General features: G+C 42.0%; 1 protein-coding gene across 2 annotated transcripts in view; it reads left to right on the forward strand.

Annotated features, from left to right (window-relative positions):
* PAX5 (paired box 5) overlaps window positions 1-22018 on the forward strand; it is a 274887-nt gene that overhangs the window by 130696 nt on the left and 122173 nt on the right. For both annotated transcript variants that reach the window (XM_068271308.1, XM_068271309.1), the window contains one exon: window positions 4441-4616. In XM_068271308.1, coding sequence (XP_068127409.1) covers window positions 4441-4616 — 176 coding nt within the window. The remainder of the gene's footprint in view (window positions 1-4440; window positions 4617-22018) is intronic.

Raw genomic sequence — 22018 nt, forward strand, 5'->3', positions numbered from 1 at the left:
GCGGGCAGGTGAGGTGCTACACTGCCTAAGACTCTGCAGGGTCCTCAGGGAGCACAGTTAAGTTGGTAGATGTTTGGGAGGGAGGGTCAGCAGCTGCCTCAGGGGCACAGCAGGAAAATTTGGCTGCAAAAAAGAGCTCCTAATGCCACTTTTTGGTTGGAGGGTGTCTGTTGGGGGGCACCCGGGTTAATTTTGCCCTGGGGCCCCGTTGTTTCTAGAACCGGCTCTGGAGAGATTATAGGGGCCTGGTGGATGCCAGCCACCACCAAATCTTACTAAAAAAAAGGGTGACCATCAGCAATGTGCAAAAAGTTCTATATTGCCTAGTGCTATATTGCCAAGTGAGACATACAGAGCAACAGAATAGTAACTGCTTAGGTAATCATTGGTGAAATGTTAATTGTTCTGGAGATAAATATTTATTTTTATTTTTCATGAAAGTGGCATTAATGGTGCATCCATAAAAAAAATTGGGAACTGCTTACAGATTGCCAATTCTTTGAATGCCATCAGAAGGGGCAATCAGCATTGTCGTTCGGAAAAATCCGACGTGTGTATGGGCCTTAACGTAGGAGATCCAAAGTCCCACCCACATAAGTGAAACTTCGAATCACATGAGGTGATCATTCTGATCACCAAAAGGAGGTTGTCCCCATTCGTGTTGACACTTTTGTATGTGCCAATGTGTCAAGAGTGGCCAATGGGTGCTGGAAAAAAATGTCCACTCTGCCCCACTGAAGCCAACAGCATTTTCCTCTGTCTTAGTGGCAAATGATATCTGGTGATCTTTAAAGAGTGATATGGATAAAATAATAGGAAAAGTAAATGTGGGCTGGACATAGCGGCTGTATTTCTCTTAGTTCTCTTTGCCAGTTGGAGTGGACAGAGCACTGACAGCAAAAAGTGCTTTTGGTAGCCACTATGCTGACTGAATGTTGCTTTATTGTAGCAGAACCAACCCTTTTCCCTTTCTGCTTGTAAAGGTTCATGACTCAATCTGGTAGGGATTAGTACTAAAAATGAATAATATTAAATAAATGTGTTCATAGTGAGATATATATATATACTATATACTATATATAACGCAATACATTCTCTTGATGCATTGTGATATTCAAAATAAAGAAGTGAAACTTTGTCTAATGTACATTCAAATTTTAACCACAAAAAGCAGCATGTATCACATGGTGAAGCAGGTGAATTTTCCATGCTAATATAAACCCTGGGTGATATAGAGGCAGGAAATGTTGTGCTCGCTTCTCGCCCACTCAGGCTACATGGAATCTAAAATAAAGTAAAAAATAAACTCATACTAACTAGACTAAATGTTAGAAGCGACTACAGTATCAGCTTCCTGAAGTTCTTTCTCCTTTGAACTGATAAATATTTTGCCACTTATATCAGCATTTCTTTGTATACAGCATATTTAACTGTATTTTTATACTTATGAAAGTGGACCTGAACTCTCGCACAGGACAGAAGGAAAACATAACAGAAATGCACCCTGTATGTATTTAGAGTTTAACCTGTGTAATTCCCCCTCATTTGTGATTAGCCACAAGTTGTAATTTGATCCCTCCCCTGTGTCACATGACTGCCTATGGCAGATAAGCCCATTTGAAAGCACAGGCTGTACAATATGTCTGCTTCCATGAATCAGGAAGTAGAAACAGCGCAGATTTATTGCAGGATTTTTATCAGCTGTAACAATGAAATGTTTTCTGTTTAAAGGTTATTATGCTGTTGTGTATCTTTTAGACCAGAGAGGAGTTCTGAGTTCAGGTCCACTTTAAGTCTTCGATATACCGTATCAGGTATACAAATCTTTTACAACCTTTTTCAATTTACCGGTATACAGTATATTTGATCTTCATTTCAATCATATTGGCAGAAAAACCATAGTATAATAAATGTCATACACAATTTACATTTGAAAGTCCACTGATGGTGTACATGTAATTGGGGCATAGAAATCACTGCATTGTTATATCCTGCAATGAAATTGTGATTTCAGATTAGTGCAGTGTTAATGCTGGCAAAAGTGTAAAATCTAAACTACATAAAATTCTATATCCTTGACAAATGTTGTTTATATCTGGAATCAATTTAAAGTACTATTACCTCTCTGTGTCTTTGCATTTCACGTAGTCCTCCCAAATGTGACCCCCTTCCAGGTCCTAGCAATGTGTCTCCTAATGTAACTCTCCCTCCCCCAACATTAGATACTGCTCTCCCTGCATGTTCAAGCAATCCTCCAGCAACTAATCCTAACCTCCCCCAAAACTCAATAACAAAAGAAAAAATCCAATAAAATACTCTTTAAACCCAAAACTATTCACCTTATGGAGTCCAGCACCAAGATTCCTTGCTCAAGATAACCAGGAACTTATATCAAAAATACCCAGCAATGAAATTAACATAGCCAAGATCTTACTGACTGCTGTGGAGCCCTGATGCTTTGGGAGAGTGGGAGGTCCAGTGCAATTACTTCAGCTTCATTGTAGTTTAGTCATGTTTGTCTTTGGCACACCACTGAAATGAATAAAGTACTCTCTTCAAACAATGATTTGTGGCTAAACCTACAGCTTCAGCATCTAGCTGATCTAAAATGTCAAACCCATTTACATTTTATAGTATTGAACAGGTTGGTATTCAAAGTGTTTAGACTTTCATTTCACACGCGATTTTTGCAGCTAAAAATCCTATCCAAAGATTTGGTTGAGAACTTGAGTTGACAGCATGCTCTTTGGGTGTGGCAACTACCTACATTGCATCATTGTGCTGCTCAGAGGGACTGGGAGGGACTAAGCGACTAAAAAGCTTTTTAGGCAGTCCAATCTCTGCACCTTGGCTACCCAGACACTGCTTTATTTGATCTGAGGAAACGGACTGTGCTCCGCGAAACGCGTTATCATTTTTCTGTCTTATTATTAAAAATTCTTTCTTACATTGGCATTGCCCCTTCTCCTTAATAATGTTATTTAAACTTGCAGGCATTTTTAGACATGCACAGTAGGCTGCAAACTGAAAAAAAAGATTTTTAATAGTTTAAAAAAAGTTTTTAATAGCTTTAAATTACAAAAACGACTTACCGGTAGGTAGCAATTACAATTGTTATGGTAATTTTTTAAAGGAACATGAACTGTTTAATTTGGAACATGACATTTACAATGGCCATTCCTCAAAACAATGAATAGTAGAATTATTATTATACTGTGTTTGACTCTTGTATTGTTGACTAATTATGTTAAAGAGTAACTGTCAGGCTGCAAAAGCTAATTTAAACCTCTATTCTCCTGTGTTAAACAGTTTAGAAGGAAGGCAAAAAGGCAATACTGAAGTTAAAAATCTCTCTTACTTTGATGCTTGCTTAACAGCAAGGCTGGTTACTCCCAAGCCCGTAAGGAGGCCGCCAGGCCGCATAACATACTGCAAAGCATTCTGGGGCTGCTTTTTCTTCCCACTCTGCACTACCTTGGGTCCTCCCCCTTCATTTCCCTATCACGCCCTAAGGCTGCTTTCACAGTGGGAAGTTACAGGCTCATGTTACAGCAGCTTGTAACATCACAGCACTGAAAAATCAAAGGGCACATGTTCCGTTAGAGTATACTGCATGAGTCCGCTATTGTTCCTAGCCACATGGCTAATTAATATTCATGAACCCTTAGGATCTTTGATCCTGATCGAATCATCAGGAAGGAGAGAGGATATTACATCACAATTGGCTTCATAGGAGACAGACAAACATGGAACCTGCCATGAGTTGTCAGGAGCATCATTCTCTGCAAATACTATATAAAAATTCTGTGAAATCCAAACGTGGACAGTGAAATGCATATGTAATGTAAGTACAGCCAATATTTAGCTACTGATAGATGTGTTTTTTTTTTCTCTGAGACCCTATACCTAACAGCTCCTCTTTAAAGTGGTCTGAAACTCAGAATTTCTTCTTTGCTATAAAAGATTCCTCACAGCCTTAATCTAACTACCACCAAAAAAAAATATATAGCAGAACAGCATTCGAACAGTTAAATACAGCACTTTGTCTTTCAATTGAAAGTCCCTTCAACTTATGATCTGCATCCAGAGAGGAGATAACATTAACTTTTGTTTACATATCTCAGTTGTTACATTGTGTGTAACAACTGAAAACAAGCTCTTTCTGCTTCTAGCATGCAAACAGTTCAGAACAGCTCACTAGAAGATTTTAATATATAATAAAAAAGCAGCTTGAATAAAATGAAATGGCAGCTTTCAGACCAGATAAACTGTTCTTTGGGAAGTTGTAATTTATAAATGGACAATATTACTTGTGCACAAAAGCAAATATGGTAACTGTATGTGTAATAAAAAGGAGGAAAACACATTTTTAGTGCATGTTATGTCAGAGTTTCAGACCACTTTAATTAACCATATTTTGTTTACATATTTTGCTTGAAGGTATTCAAGACTCTCCTATACCAAATGGCCATTCAATTCCGGGAAGAGACTTTCTTCGGAAACAGATGAGAGGGGACCTCTTCACACAGCAGCAATTAGAAGTGCTGGATCGCGTATTTGACAGGCAACATTATACGGACATCTTTACAACTTCAGAACCAATCAAGCCAGAACAGGTATTACCTTTTAGTATCTTAGAGAGTTTCTTCCAGTTCTGAGACTGTTTGCTTTGCAGTAAATATTTTATCTGTTTGAAATAGAAGATCTACAGTTTGCCTAAGCATATGAAACAAGTCAATTTAGGGTACTTTTGCAATGCACAACACATTGCTTTGTACTGATTTTTGCGCACTGTAACATGGCGTGAATCAAAGCCTATGTACAGTTCACACCTTATCCGTTGTGATGCAATGCATTAGATTTTATTGTTGCAACGTAGAACATGCAGTGCATTGCTACAAGCGCACATGTTGATGGGCAATAAAAGTGCACATTGGTGAGCTGCTTCTTTGCATGCGTTACATTTCATGCTGCCGCTAATGTTTTTTGTTGGGTTATGGGCCCAAAATGCCCCAGTGAGAAACTAGCCTAACTAGCAAGGTGTAATTTTAAAGGCAAAATATAGCTTTGTTGTGGATGCATACTCCAGAAAATTGTCTTTATGTCAGAACATTTTCATTTGTCTAAATTATATTTTAAAACGGTACCTGAAGTCACAAAAAATATTAGATACTTACTTTAGAAGGGGGAAGCCTCTGGACTATCCAAAGGTTTCACCAATTGCGGTGACTTTCTGAAAATATTCAACTTTGATGTCAAATATTGTACACAAGCACAGCCACACTATGCAGGCACAACGTAGTTGCTACATTTTTGCCACCCAATAGCGGAGAGTTTTGCTGGGTCACTAAGGCCAGTTCCACACTGTAGCATGATATTGAGTTATAATGTATCCATAAAGATACCAAAGATGCCACCTAGAGCAGGCAAAGAAGCAACTGACGTTCACCCTCATTGAAGAACATTATGTGCATCAACGCCTGCAATTTTAGCAATGCATTGCATGACCTGCATATTCTATGTAACAACGGAATTAGTTCCATCATATCTCAACTGATGAGGTGTGAACTGTTCCTAGACTTTGAATTGCACCACATTTATGATGATGATGTTATCCATTTAGTCATATCTGACTCTTTGTGATTTTATGGGTTATCTCCCTCCATGCTGTTTGATCTTGTACCTTTTCCGCCAGTTGCCTTAAGCTCAATCCTGTGTCGGCTTTGATGGTGTCAAGCCAAGGCGTTCTCTGGCGGCCTTGTCGCCTTTAGCCACTGATCAGTCCTAGCATTAGGTTTTTCTCTAAGGAATTTGATTGCGTCACGTGGCCGAAATACGTGAGTCTGGTGATCTTTCCTTCCAGTGACATGTCTGGTCTTATACGTTCCAATACTTCTTTGTTCGTCATCCTTGCTGTCCCTGGAATGCAAAACAACCGTCACCTGCACCACAACTCGAAGAAGTCGATTTTTCTTCTATCTGCTTTTCTTAGTTTCAAAAATTTAACTCTGTGAACTTTACTAATCACATGGTCTAAAGATAGGAAGGAATCCTTCCAGCGAGTAGCTAAGTATGTTTTTGCGGAATTTAGGATATGCTGGACTAGCCTGTGAGCTGGGTGTTTCATGTTATTGGGCTTGTCACCCATCAAAAAGACAGATGGAGTGGGAGAAAATTATATCTGAAGAACAGATGCTATCCGTCCAGCTACTTGTGACCAGAATCTGGCAACCAGGGGACAGGACCACCACATATGAGCCAGAGTTCCCTTAGTGCCGCAGCCTCGGTAGCATAAAGCGGAAGCTTGAGGAAAGATGCCAGAGATCCGCTCCGGAGTTAGGTAAGCTCTATGGAGGAGTTTAACATTGGTCTCTAGTATAGAGTAGTAAAGGCTTCCTTTCATAAGGGTTTCAAAACAATGTGCCCACCTTTTGGGTGTAAGATGAAAGTTGAGGTGAGCTTCCCATTTCTCCAGAACGGTGTCCATAGCAGCTTGGGCTCGGGTGGTCAATTGGGCATATATATATGAGATAATACTATCTGCTTTTCTTTGCGTCCAACTTTTGCAACCATACATGGTTATGGGGAAAACGATGGCATGAACCACATTACAGTGCGCAAAACAGTGCTCGTTGCTTATTTTTCACAATAGCAGATCATTCGCCTCAGTGTATATAATACTATTTTCCTAAGTTGTGACCTGTTATGCAGAGCTAAACAAAATAATAGGTTTAAAGGACACCTGAAATGAAGGGATATGGAGGCTGTCATATTTATTTCCTTTTAAACAATACCAGTTACCTAGCAGTCCTGCTGTTCTCTTTGGCTGCAGTAATGTCTGAATTACACACCTGAAACAAGCATGCATCAATTCCAGTCAAACATCTGATCTGCATGTTTTTTTAGGATCTGTAGCTAAAAGTATTAAAGGCAGAGCATCAGCAAGAAAGACAGGCAATGTGCATTGTTTAAAAGGAAATAAATATGGCAGCCTCCATATCCCTTTCAGTTCAGGTGTGCTTTAAGGAGAAACAGCCTGTGGAGTGGGAAATGTATTTATGTGGAGTCATGAGCTTTTCTAATTCAAACCAAATTGCTGCATGGGTACGTTTTTGAGCAATTATTTTTTTAGTCACTTTGCGACACCTGCAATCTACTGCATTGTTGCTTTGAACCTCTAACGGATGTACAGCAATTCTTAACAGAGCAGTGGTGTAGGGTAGGCCACTTCATATTTTGATGCCTGATGTGAGAAAAGGGGGTAGATTTATTAGTTGAGCTGCTCTACTATATTAAATCTGTCACACACTGCTTCTGTTTTGCATTATATGATTTGTGATGCATTTGATAACTCTCCCCACTGTATTTCAGACTACGGTGCAGTAATAATGAAAGACTGCATTTCACTGAGCTTCTACAGCCTGTCAGTCATTTCATATGTTGACTTTGGCCAAGATACTAAGTGTATCTCATGAGGTATTTCACCTTGGCTCTGATTCAATTAATGTTTGCTGGTGATATGCTTTTGCACCTTATCAATAAGGTGTCAGAAGGGAGGGGGGGGGGGGGGGGGGTTTAGGGTTAGGCCTCAGGAGAGGGGGTTTTAGGGTTAGGCGTCAGGAAGAGGGTTAGGAGGGGGGTTCTGTGTGAGAGGACGGTTAGGTTAAGTTGTAGTAAAATATTGTTAAAATTTACCGATATTTTACTATGATAAGTTACAATATTTACATTTTTAAAACAAAGAATATTGGTAGATATTAACGATAATTTTATTAACAAAAATGGCGCCCATTTTTTCTCTCGCCTGGATTTCATGCATGCTTCTGAGGGTGCATAGGGGAATAACCAGGACTGCATTTATGAATTGTGCTACACAAGGCACCTTGATGCAGTCAGGCATTTGGCAGCCCTTTATTTGAATTACTTTATGTTACTATTATTAAAAAAGTTAAAACACATAACTTGTGTATATGATTATCACACTGTCCATTCAGTTTATAATGGGGGTCTATCATTTATTTTGTGCCTGACTTACATTTTAGTATTAGTATTGCGATTTAAATAAGTACGTTATAAAAGAAATAGCTTGGTGAACATGCATTTGTAGCCACACAGTCAGGAAGTAGGTCTATCTTTTTTGGGATGTAATTGCTATTGTTGTTTAATAACATTAACCCTCAGTGGTAGGCAGTTTAAGGCACAAAAGTTCATGTTGCTGTGCTTAGAGAGTGCCCCTCCATAGCCTTCATAGGTCACATAACAAAAAACTGATACTTACTGTATGGTAGCCCTATTGGATGCATGTTTCATGGTGAAAATTACAGAACTTATCCCACCAGATGATAGGTGAGGTGAATTATACTTTTAAAGCTCTTGTTAAGTAAATTTGCATGGCAACAGGCATGCACCTGCTACTAGTCACAGCTCTGTAACTCATGGTAGTCCAGGTCAGGAAAGAAGACTAAAGAAGGGAGTTTCAGAGTTTTTTCAGGCCCCAGTAGCAAGGCCTATTCCCAGTTAGCACTCACTGGTAATAACTGTCCATGATGACCAATGAGTATTCCAGTTCTAGCTTTGATACCTAGAGCCTTGGAAGTGAAGACTCCAAGAACTGCTGGGAGGGTGTCTAAGAAGGACCAGTGGCTGCAGAGCATGAGCTAAACATGCTGTCCTGGTGTTACGGTTTTATAGAAAAGGATGTTCAGTGCACCAGCATGAGTAGTTTAACCCTCCTGGCAGTAACCCCAACCTACACTCTGGGTAGCCGCCGCAGAGGATTTCCCTGCCCCGAGAGGGATTTTTTGTATAAAAGTTGTTGTAAAGCTTGTAGCTAGCACTTCGCTAGCTACGATTTCCCCCCAAGTCCCTCCGCTCTTCTTCGATAGCCCCCGATCGCCGCCGTTATACGTACCCCCCCCCCACCCCGGATCCCACAATGGCGCAGCCTCTCCAATCAGCTCCAGGCTTCGCTATGGAGAGGATCGGGATTGCGCATTACTTCATGACATCGATGTCGTCAAGCGTCATGTCTGATCGTCGCCATAGCAACGACTGAAGCTCATTGGGGAGGCTGCGGCTCTCGTGGGATTGCGGCTAGGTAACGTAATCCGGCAGCGATCGGGGGGATCAGAAGGGTGCAGGGGACTTGGGGGGCAACGGTAGCTAGCATAGTGCTAGCTACAAGCATTACAACAACTTTAATTAAAAAAATACCTCCCTTGGACGCAGCCTCAGAAACTGCGTACCACCAGGGAGGTTAAGATGCATAAATCTGTCCCCAGGCACTGTGGACTGCCTGACCTTAATCAAAAAAATGAATTAAGCATGGATCTCAGATACCTCCTCTCTTGGCAGATTCCACAAGAATGCTACACATTCATCCACAATCAGTATTAGTTGTGCTGACTGTACCACTTGTCTGCATGAAGGTTGGAAGTTTGTTTGTTACTCACAAACTACTGGATCTAAACGATCAGTACACCAATCATGCAACTGATATTTTTAAGCAAAAAGAAATGACTAAACATGGAAGCCTCCATACTCCTTCAGGCTAGTCACCACTATGCATTTCCTGCATGTGAATTAGATGGGGAAACGCAGCCTATTGAAATCAATAAGCTGCTGTCCAATTCACATGCAGGGACAAAACAGCATGCAGCAAAAAACTGTGTCACGCATGCAAATCCATATATTTTAGCATGTAGCCTCAGTTGAATTGATTGTGTCCAAGTGGAAGTGAAGCATGGCCTGTAAGAATGGTGTATCGCAATAGATCAGCCTATAAATATCCTCCAAATAATGGTCAGGCAGCTTGTTTCCCTAAAAGATGTGACCAGGCAGCAAAATGCCCCTCAGATAAAAACTAGTATCTGTATGGAGAACACCAAGGTTGCTATGGAGCAGCACCAGCAGTACGAGGTGCCCATGGCACATGCCATGCCTGCACACCTGTAGATACGCCTCTGGTGTGCATCTCAGAGACGCATACCGGCTACAGTGTAAAGGGGTCCTTCGCCTTCGCCCCCTGCCCCACTCTGTAAGTGTGAAAAAGTAAAGTGTTTATATTTAGAATGGTGATAGAGCCAGAATACAGAAAGACTGTAAGAACAGTATGTATTTTATATATTGAAAAGTGAAGTTGTCTTTAGTTTGTATTTAATACATACCTCCAGCTTCAAACTCATACCTTTATGGCTTTTCATTTTCATAAGCACAATTATTTTTGCACTGCAACAGAAGGTTTGTACACAAGTTGTAGAGCAGTAGGTTACGTGATTGCAGAGCTTTCTCTGGGATGTGCTGGCTGCAGAGCATCATTTACAGAACAGCAGTGAACACTTGATGGGCCAGAAACAGCTCCTCACTAGTAGATACATTATCATTATTCTGTAGCCCTTTTCAGTTTCCCTCTCACGGTTCTGTCTTTTCCCCTTTTCCATTTGTGAAAACAATGAGAGTTGTTAAAGAGATTTGTGGAAAGGGTTGGAGGCGCCCGGTGTACGTGGTATTATGTCTTACCCTATATGGTAGGTACAGCATTTAGAACAATGGTGTGGTCCTACCTTCTAGAGGTCCCCTCTCGGGAAATATACAGACGGAGTTTCTTTGGTTTCTAAGATTCTATTTATTATGCATCAAGACAACGCGTTTCACGGTTAGAACCGCTTCCTCAGGTCAGTGACAATGCCTTTAAAAATTATCAAAAAAGAACATACAGCGCTCAGAACCAGACAATTTACAAGTGAAACATAAAAACATAAACAAACCTTAAACATAGTAAAATATATATATATATATATATAAAAAGATCACCAAAATCCAAAAAGATAATGCAGATTACATGTGCTTTACATATGGTGAGTATGCAGAACATCTATATGTTTTATAGATGTTCTGCATACTCACCATATGTAAAGCACATGTAATCTGCATTATCTTTTCGGATTTTGGTGATCTTTTTATATATATATATATATTTTACTATGTTTAAGGTTTGTTTATGTTTTTATGTTTCACTTGTAAATTGTCTGGTTCTGAGCGCTGTATGTTCTTTTTTGATAATTTTTAAAGGCATTGTCACTGACCTGAGGAAGCGGTTCTAACCGTGAAACGCGTTGTCTTGATGCATAATAAACAGAATCTTAGAAACCAAAAAAACTCCGTCTGTATATTTCCCGAGAGGGGACCTCTAGAAGGTAGGACCACACCATTGTTCTAAATGCTGTACCTACCATATAGGGTAAGACATAATACCACGTACACCGGGCGCCTCCAACCCTTTCCACAAATCAACTTAAACCCCTAGCTTTAGGGGGAGATCCACATCGGGAACTTCCCGATAGATCATTTTTTTGGAGCAGCGACCAGGAACAAAGGCCGAGTGGGGACGGTACTTCCCCACAGGCGTGCATGAGTGGTTGCCTCACCTAGCAACCTACCTTTGTGAGTATAAAATCTACTGTTTTTTGAAAATATTCCTATACCACCTAACGTACTACACCAGATTGGGCTCCCGGACCCCCTGTGTCTTCTCTTCCACTACCTCTATAGTTGTTAAAGAGGAACTCCAGTGAAAATAATGTAATAAAAAAGTGCTTCATTTTAAAATAATTATGTATAAATGATTTAGTCAGTGTTTTCCCATTGTAAAATCTTTCCTCTCCCTGATTTACATTCTGCAATTTATCACATGGCGACATTTTTACTGCTGGCAGGTGATGTGGAAGGAGATGCAGCTTTTTTGGCAGTTGGAAACATCTGTTATTTCCCACAATGCAACAAGGCTCCCACGGTGTGATGCTAGTACCGAGACATCGCACTGTGGGAGGGGTTTCCCCACAATATCAGCCATACAGAGCCTCCTGATGCTCCGTTTGAGAAAAGTTTCTCCTGGGAAAGGGGGTATCACCTACTAATTGAAATGTAGTTCAATCCTTGGTTACAGTTCCTCTTTGAGATTAGCTATTGTCCTATAGATAAAGTTTGAACAGTAGTTTTTGCATGCCTTTTTCCTATCTACAGAAAACATAGGGGGAGCTGATCTTCCACCCCTTTTATTTAACTGTTTCACTCCTTGTTATGGTCTTTTTGCAGTTTGCTCTGAATGTAAAATGGATGAATTAATGGTTAAATGTTTTCCATTTACTGCAACATCAATATATCTTGTTAAGCGGAACCATGAGATTAACAACTTGATTTGTTCCTAAGAGAGATCACCGACATGGATTAAATTGATAAACTTACATGCAGCATTGCATTTCACATCTGCTTCAAATGTATTTTATAGCTTCATGTTGGAGCACTGTTGGATTAGTGAACACTAGTTAAAGTAAGTTATTACTATATGTTTCATTGGGTTGTAATATTTCTAGAATGTATCTGAACACAGGCCTAAAAAAAAAACCCATCACATAGTTGATAGAGTGCCAGAAACATACATAGGTTACACTGCCCTCTACTTGCAAATATGTATGTTTTCAATGGCCATGAAATCTATGATTTTTTATTATATCCAGTAATCTTGACCATCATATTGCAGTGTGAGTGTCCATTTTTCCCTGTGGCTATCACTACTCAGTGCTCTTACTATCTCTACAGTGCATGTGTAATAAATCGGACTGCATTATGAATGATGCTGATACTAGCCTTGCCAGTTCCAGGCATAGTATCCCTTAACTCCTCCCCTGAATCAGGTAATTTCAGTGCAGCACTCTGGGTGCTGCCACAGGCCATAATGAGAATTACGGCTATAGCACGATCAGCGACTAATTTGTGCTCTGGTGGTAGCTGGAGATTAAATTAGAAAAAAAGATGTAATTTGGTTGCCAGCAGGAGTTTGCCTGCAGCAGGGTGAGCCATTTCAAATGCCCCGCCCTCACTAAATGAATCATTAAATATCTACATAAAGACTCCCAGTATAGGTAGCTAGAGGGGGCCCCCAGTATGGGAAGACAGAAGTGCTCTAGTCTTCCCTCAAGTATAGATAGCCCACTCAAAATAGGCAGCCACAGGGACCTTACAGTATAGGCAACCAATATGCCCCCTCAAGTATAGGTAGGCAGTCAGTAGGCAGATGTGAGTCGCCCTATACAGAGTAGGCATGTGGAGCGTAGCAGAAAAGATAGATGATTGCCGGTGGTGTCCGGAGAGGTGAGTTCTCTGCTACACTCCACATGCCTACTCTGCATTCCAAGGAGCCCACCACTGGTCTCTATGAGGCCTGCAGTAGACACCTGTTTTACTCCCGGCCACACACAATGGCCAACCTGGCTATGGGCCCCATAGCATCAGCTATGGCTGCTATGGTGATCCCTATACCACTGTTACCATGACACACACCTACTTTGAAATCCATTTCTGTTTATAGCTTGCCATCATTTTACTACTACTGTCAATATTTAGATGAAGGGTTTTGGAGAGCCAGTGAGTATATGGCTAATAATCTGCTGTAACTTTTTCCCAAGACCAGAGCAAAGCACCAGAAATGTTCTTCATTGCTTTAAATGGTTTGAGATTTTGGACCTTTTAAATCCCTGACATTGCCAGTTTTGCTTAACTTTACGGTGTAAGGTAGGGGTCAGCAACCTTTTTGGCTGAGAGAGCCATAAATGCCACATATTTTAAAAATTAATTCCGTGAGAGGTGAGCCATACAATATGTTTCAAACTGGGACAGTGTGCATGAGGGCTCACGTCCCTGTTGCCATGGAGATGTGTACACAGTTGATCCTCCAGGCAGCGGAAGTGTCAGACACGTCTTCAGCTTCTCTTGGGTTTCAGCAACATCAGCAATTTTCCCGACAACCAGACAGGAGAAATACCAAATAACAACGTTTACAATTAGCTAGCTGACTTGGGGGTTGATTCACTTTGTAGGACGAGATCCCTGCACTTTGGCCCAATAGGTCAAGTGACAGGCAGCCTATTGGGCTAATCAAAGTGTGGGGATCTCATCCTATAAAGTCAATGTACCTGACAGGGTCCAGAGTGGGACAATTGGAGCGGCTGTTAATTTTTGGGGAGAGCAAGAGTAAAGCTGGCCACTAACGGTCCAATTTCTAGCGAAAAATCGTTCGAGCGATCAGAAATTCTGATCGGATTGGTTGTAAATAATATACATTGGTGGACACAATCGATTATGAACTAGTGAAAAAAATGTCGCCCGAATGAATTTTCGTCGAACGAAAATTTGGATTTTCTTGGCGGTCGTGATAGATAGGAAGCAATGATTGGTTAGTTGATGGTGTAGTGAACGATTTTTCGTCCGATCAGAATTTCTGATCGCTCGAACGATTTTTCGCTAGAAATTGGACCGTTAGTGGCCAGCTTAAGTAGTGCATGCTACAGCAGTAAAATTTTACTTGCGCTGTCACACTAAGCTGCACTGCCTGAGCAGTGTAGCTTAGTGAATCAACTCCTAACTGTGAGCCAGATGTAGCCATCAAAAGAGCCACATCTGGCTCCCGAGCCATAGGTTCCCTACCCCTGGTATAAGGGCTTGTTCACACCTAGGGCGTTTTTGCCCTTTTTTCAAGCGCCGGCAATGTTGAAAATCACCCTAAAAAGCTTGTACAACAATTCCCTATGAGAGTGTTCTCATCCGAGCGGTTCATTCCCGAGCCGCTCAGCAAAGCGCTGCCTGTACCAGTTTCTGAGTGTTTTTGCTTAAGGTATAGGGACATTGCAAAGCGCTTGAAAAAGAGCTTTGTATAGTGTTTTCCCCAGCTATTAGATGAATAAATACATTGTATTTATTCATTTTCAGATCAAAGTGTTCACATCCTGACTTGTATCAGGAAGTGAAATAAGCCCAATCGCTCTGCAAAAGCCCTTAGAAAAGTGCTTTAAAAAAACGTTATTATTCTTTTTAGTTAGCCAATAAATGATATTATCCTGATTTAAAACTTCTTGCTTTTACTGATGGCTAACACTGTACAATACCCTACTGCTACACTTATTTCTGAGAAAGGATTTTTTTAAAGAGTAACTGTCAGGCTGCAGAAGCTAATTTAAACCTCTATTCTCCTGTGTTAAACAGTTTAGAAGGAAGCTCAAAAGCCATTAGTGAAGATAAACATTTCAGTTACCTTTGATGTGTGCTTATCTTAAAGTCTGTTATAGACCCATAAAGACGCAAGCCGCAGCTAAACTGCAAAGCATTCTGGGGCCCTCCCCTCGGCTGCTAATGAGACGGTACAGGAGCTTCTAATCAGTCCAGCGCGAAGCACTGATAAATCTCGGGCAGACTACACTGCAGGAGTCAGCTATTGTTCCTAGCCACATGGCTCATTAATATTCACTGCACACCGTGTTGTTCAAGAACGAGCTTATCTGTGATCAGAAGCAGGCAGGACATGACGACACATTTGGCTTCACAAACATGGAGCCTGCCATGAGCTGTCAGGAGCATCTATCTCTGCATATACTATATACAAAATCTGTGAAATCCAAACGTGGACAGTGAAATGCATATGTAATGTAAGTACAGCCAATCTTTAGCTACTGATATATGTGTTTATTTTCTCTGAGACCCTATACCTAACAGCTCCTCTTTAAGCTACAAGCAGTTAAAACCTATGTATTAATATTTCACTACTGGAAAAGGTAGTGTCACTCTTAATGTAATTTATCAGCTGTAAAATGCTCTGCACTGGTCACATGAAGAGAGCACATTAGTCACCAATTGTTCTGCTGCAGCAGGTTAGGAACTTGTAGAGATGTGCTTCTTCCCTGTAGTTTCTGGCAGAATCTTGCTGCTGTCAGGCTGCCGCTATCAAGCTGCGTGAGTCTGCCCTCGCTCGCCTCTGTCTGAATCTGTGTTCGTGTGAGATGGGAGTAGGAAGCAGGTCAGATTCTCAGCTGCTCTTGTCACTATGACTGCATGATTCACTAGCCAGTTTTTTCTCTCAGTGTTACCATACGTCTTGTTAATGAAGTAACGTTTGCACTGAGGACAGAAAGTAGAAACAATGAATTCTTTGCTGTACAGAAAAATGAAGAAGTGATCTGCCAATACACTGGGCAGTGTATCCATCTTTCCTAGAATACAATGCTTTCTGGGAAAGTGGAAGCTCTGATATGATGTGTGCGTAACCCTTAGCCTACTGTGCTAGTTTTGCATATAGAAATGACTTGTCTCTCATCCTGGTGTGACAACGGTGTTACAGACTGAAACTCACTTAAAGTGTAACTGAACTGTAATATACACAGAAAATAATTATTCTAAATATACCAAACCAAATAGTCTAGCGCACAACCACCAATGGCATACAAAGTACCAGCAAGTCACAAAATATTTTACAGTGGAGCGCTACTCAGCTATGTGCAAAGCCTAAAGTCAAAATACAAATGAGTTACACAGCTCTGCAAACATTAAGCACTTGGAGCTTTAAAGTCCACCAGGTCCACATTAATCACAGTTCATATGAGGAAATCAATGTCACTTAGCTAGGGAAAGAATCCCCCCTTCGTGTCCCCACTCACCGGATGTTACGGCCTGAATTGGCCTGAATAAGCCTCTGAGGTATGGGCCACCTCACAGCCAATCGAACAGATCGCTGTCACCTGTGTGTAGGCACGATGTCTTAGCCTCCAGTTCCGCTGTTTCACTCTCCTGCAGCTTTGAACTCGTGACCCCAAAAAAGTAGAAAACGCTCACATAGCGTAAAAATATCCAATTTATTAAGAAAGCACAGTCTTTAAAAATATGTATAAGATAAAAGACGGTACAATGACAGCGCAGCAGCGCAGTGGCCAAGTCAGAAGCTGGGTCTGGGGCGGGCCACTTTAACACCCGCAGATAACCTAAAGGCGCAGGGCAAAACCAGTCCTGATAATCTGTTTGAGTAATTACCACGCCACGGGATCCAGCACCACCGCGGGAGATGCTGTCACTGCCAATCGCATGTGTATTCTAAATATACCTACTACGACTCCTAAATGTGTGTTGCAGGCCTGGCAGAGTGGGACAAGGTCCTCCAGCACCTGAAGCTGAGACCCCCCCCCCCAACACCTTAATCACTAGTTATCTGGCTTGCAGTCACTGCCATGTATCCCCTTTTCTTATTTCTCTTTGCTTCAAACACAATAAGTGAATGATAACTGAGTACGTTGTGCGCCCCCTCCTGTACTGCGCCCTGAGGCTGGAGCCTGTTTTGCCTCTACCTCGGCCAGGCCCTGAACCCTGGAGTTGGAGTCCTGCTGAAATGTGTTTTGCACCTAATTGTGTAGGCAGAAGAGAAAATTCCATATTATGTATGCAATGATGTAGCTTAGGAGCTCTGGGCCCCCTCAAATGCTTTATACATAAAAATGTATATATAGCCCCAAACCTGCCGAAAGATAGCTGCAGTGCCAGACAGGTGTGGACAGGGGAGAAGAACAGTCTATTAATGGTTACAACTATTTAAATCACATATAGAGGTGATCATTACCAGCATAGCACCAATAAAGAGCTAATAAAGTGGGTAAAAGGAGGGCCCCTAGTGAGCCCCTTTGGTCCAGGGGCCCTAGTGTGGTCCCACCGGCGAACACTTCCAGTTTGGCCGTCACCGGCCGACAGGTATGGGAACGCGAGTGATTGTTCGCGTTCCCAGCCTCCTGGCCGCAATAGCAGCATAGGGGGCGATATACAGGCTGGGAACACGAACAAACACTCGCGTTCCCATGCTTGTCGGCCGGTGACGGCCGAACGGTAAGTGTTTGCCGGTGGGTCCTGGACCATCGGAGCGGAGCTGCGAGGGCACCAATCGGCTGCAGGGGGCTGAGGGAAGCCCCAGGTGAGTTCATCTCATTTTTTTGCCTGGCTTTAGGTTCACTTTAATAAACTATTCATTTTCCTCAGCTCAGACCTCTCTCACACTGTGTATGTCCATGGTGGTCTGTATCATGTGATCATTATAATAATTACACATACAATACTTGCAATCCTGGGGGATGGAACCTGGGGTAAAAATTGCACTGGGGTCCATGGCTCTTAAGCTATGCCACTAATTTCCATCTGTATGAGGTGTAATTTCAAGTGATTGATTCCCACAACAAAGCTTTGATGGAGGTCCCAACCCTATGAACATATGGACAATGACTCCCACTACTGTGGTTACCACATAACAGCGCTGACTGGTGAAGGAAATAAAGCAAGGAAGCATTGGTATATTAGAAGTGAACATCTGAGAGCTCTTATCCACTGGAGCAGGTAGCAAACACAGTTTTAATGCACGTCTTCTAAAATAATTAAAACCTATTCCAGACAGAAATGTAGGAATTCAGACGCAGAGCCTGTTTTCAAAAGCCGATAAACTCCTTAATAAATTAAGGCTCCTGTGGTGACCTGCGTCGGGGCGAAAGTCATGTAAGTCTATGGTAACGCACGAACATTTAAAAAACCCGCTGTAGATATCAGCGATGCGCATGTGCGGAAGTGCATGTCATCAATTGCCGAACAGGAAGTGAGCGTCACTTCCTGTTTGGCTGGCTGCCAGATAGAGATTACTGCTTAATAATGTGGTGATCTCCGAAGGCATGTTTGTGGCGTTGCGGTGCAGGCACCGCACTGCCAATCTACAGTGTGAAGCCGGCCGCTGAATTAATATCTATGTCCACTCTCCATTGCAGTTCACACACATTTTAACATGTGCTTTATGCAAGGCCAGGCAGAAGCGAGAGAGGCTCCAGTGTAGGAGAGGGCACACAACTCACTCAGCTATCATTCCCCTATTGTGTTTGAAGCAGAGAGAAATAAGAAAAGGGTATACATGGCAGTGACTACAAGCCAGATAACTAGAGATTAAGGTGTTGGGGATGATTGGGGGCCCTAGGGTGCCTCTTAGTCTAATAGCAAGCAGTGTGTGATGATTGGGGTGGGAGGGATGGAGGGGCACACTTTGGTGTCTCAGCCTTGGGTGCGGGAGGACCTTGTCCCAGGTCTGGCATTATGCAATGTATTACTGTGAATCCAGCCTTACTGTCTGTGCTGCAGGCCAAAACTTTCCATACAGATTCAGTCTCTGCCTTTTTCCCTTGCAGTCTGAAAAGTGGGGATGATGCAATCAAAATGGAGACTGGGAGTCCCAGTACTCGAGTCTGCAAACTGCTGCACTGAGACCATAGTGCTAAAAGCTATTGTTTTTCACCAGGGAAACAGACTGAAATATACAGGAAAATATGTGCAGCACAATGGCCACATGGCTAACTTAGCACTCTTGCCTATCAGAGTTCCATGTTGTTATCCTCCTTAGGACAGTATATTCATCGGAAACAGAAAACAGTGCAAACATGATAGTTTATGTATCTTCTGCATTTAATATAATTGCTCGTTGATTTAAATTGCTGAAAAAAAATAGGGATGCATGCTTGTGTACATAAATCTACTGCCCTGTTACCAATCTATTTGAGCACAATAATCTAAACAGCTGATGGCTTAAACCGAAACCCGGACTATCTTTGTCTCTTAATTCGGCTCGGCCTACTAAAGGCACAAAAACGTATTTATGATTTAGATCAAATAATTTTAGTTAACAGCTTATGGCTCTTATACTCTCAGGATGTATTCAATGTGATTTTCCACTTAATGATTTGTATGCATTTGATATAGTGAAGAGATACTTGTGGCAATGCATTGTTCCATGGTGCAAATCCTCCCTTACAGGCATGAAAGGCAGGTGTATACTTTATCCTATGTCTTTCATGTGACTACCATAATGGTTACTGCAATAAATCCACTGAAGACCCCTTAAAGTGAACCTTAAGTCAAATGTAAAAAATGAGATTTACTCACCTGGGGCTTCCCTCAGCCCCCAGCAGCCGATCGGTGCCCTCGCAGCTCCGCTCTGATGTCCCAGGACCCGCCGGCGAGCACTTCCGGTTTCGCCGTCACTGGCCGACAGGCTTAAGGATCACTTTAAGATATCAGCATGTGCAACAGCATTTTCATTTTCCATATTTTCTAGTGAGCTAAATGAAATACATTATTTGTTAATACATTTTGGGGGGTTTAACCTCCTTTCTTATATTTGTAGTGCACCTGTAGGTGTGTTATGGGTCCTGCTCTTGTCCAACTCTGGTGACACCCACAACCTCCAATGATACACACAAACCAGCATTATAATGCTAAGCAATTCTATTGGATCCAGAGGCCCAGTAATAAAGATAAAATGAACAATTTACCTACTAGCAATGTTCTAACAGGATAGGTCATAGTATCTGAACTCGCAGTTATGGCAATAATGTAATACCAACAGTTGCTTGCAAAGGAATGCAATACAGAATGACACCTCCTCTCTCTGGAATAAGTTTGACCCAAAGAAGCACCAGAAAATCCAGAGATGTCAAATCCCAAAATCACAGTAAATCATTAAGTGCTCTCTAAATGACACATGTATAAACACTCTGCTATAATCAAACTCAGATAAACATTTAAGCTAATTTCCCTAAACATTGGCCAATATTAATCTAAGTAGTAGGCCGGCAGTTGGAGGCTTGGAGCTCATATATAAAATAGTATTTGTAATCCACAAGGAGATTTACTCAGGAGAGCAGCAGCAGGAAGATGACACAAGCTGGATTATTAGATACAGTATATATTAACCTCTTGACGACCAGCTAACGCCGATTGGCGTAAACTGGTCGTCTGCGGGTTACCATGGAAATGGCCGCTCGATCGAGATGCCTTTCAATGTCAGTTCACGGAGGGTGTCTCCGTGAACAGCCGGAGAGCCGCCGATCGCGGCTCGCCAGCAAAATGTAAACACGCGGGGAAGAAATCCTCGCTGTTTACATCATACGGCGCTGCTGCGCAGCAGCGCCGTAAGGCAGATCGGCGATCCCCGGCCTCTGATTGTCCGGGGATCACCGGCATATGATAGGCTGAAGCCTATCCTACAATGCGCAGGATGGATATCCGTCCAGCGCAGCTCAGAGTGGAAGGGAGAGGGAGGGAGAGGGACGGAGTGCCGAGAACGCTGCGGAGGGGGGCTTTGAAGAGCCCCCGCAAAGCGATGAAGCCGGCGGCGATCAGACCCCCCCAGGAGGACATCCCCCTACTGGGGAAAAAAGGGGGTAAGTCTGATCGCCCTGGCTCTATCCCGATCTGTGCTGCGGGCTGGAGAGCCCACGCAGCACAGATCATAGAAAAAAGCCACTGGTCGTCAAGTGGTTTTTAATGATCCTCTTCCTGACCTCAGAGCAGATTGTTAGGCCAATATGACAGTTTTTGTCTCTAGTCCTAACTGGAAACTGTGTTGCATAAGACCCTGGGAGGCCTGATTATGTGAAAGTCACAATCCATCAGGAATCACTCATTCAAAGCTGCTCTGTGAATCTGCAAGTCTGCAATGCAAGCAGATGATAAGACATACCAATGAACTGGATGCAATATCAGCCGGTCAGTAGCTTGCTTACAGTTCCTTCAGATGAGGCAGAATGAAGCAGCCATGTGAAGTAATCTGTCACAGTCTCAATTTTCATCTCACAGATGATGCAAACTATTTAGCAGTTAACTGTTTCAGAGCTGATTTTATAGAACCACAAATCCCAGATAAGATTACAGAGAGAATATACTTTGTGCAGATACTGAATAGCCATGTTGGCAGGATGACTACACTTTTTTAAATGTTTTACGAGGGCTCAAATCTCGGTTCTTCCTATTTTAGTAAGCCAGCAGCTGTTCAGTATGGAGTTCTTGGACGAGACTCCCTAACACTGCAACTGCGTGTGCTCTAGTGGCTGCCTCACAAGCGTTTTGAGTTCCAACTGGAGAAAAGCGCTATACAAATACTGGAATTATTATCAATATTGAATTAGTCTTGAAATATTTTCGTATCGACAAACATTTGATTTTCTGATGGTGAAGTGATGGCATATTTTAGCGTCATCTCAGCTTTGTTCATTTTGATGCTGAATGCTTTCGGAGTGCACAGGTAATTTCAGCACTAGGGATTTAAGAAGTAGACTTCTTAATTAGATGAGGACAAAAGGATTTGGATGCACTCAAAAGTATACAATATTTAAAAGCAGTTTACAAT

This window comes from Hyperolius riggenbachi, chromosome 1 (genome assembly GCF_040937935.1).
Source record: "Hyperolius riggenbachi isolate aHypRig1 chromosome 1, aHypRig1.pri, whole genome shotgun sequence".
NCBI classification, from domain to species: Eukaryota; Metazoa; Chordata; class Amphibia; order Anura; family Hyperoliidae; genus Hyperolius; species Hyperolius riggenbachi.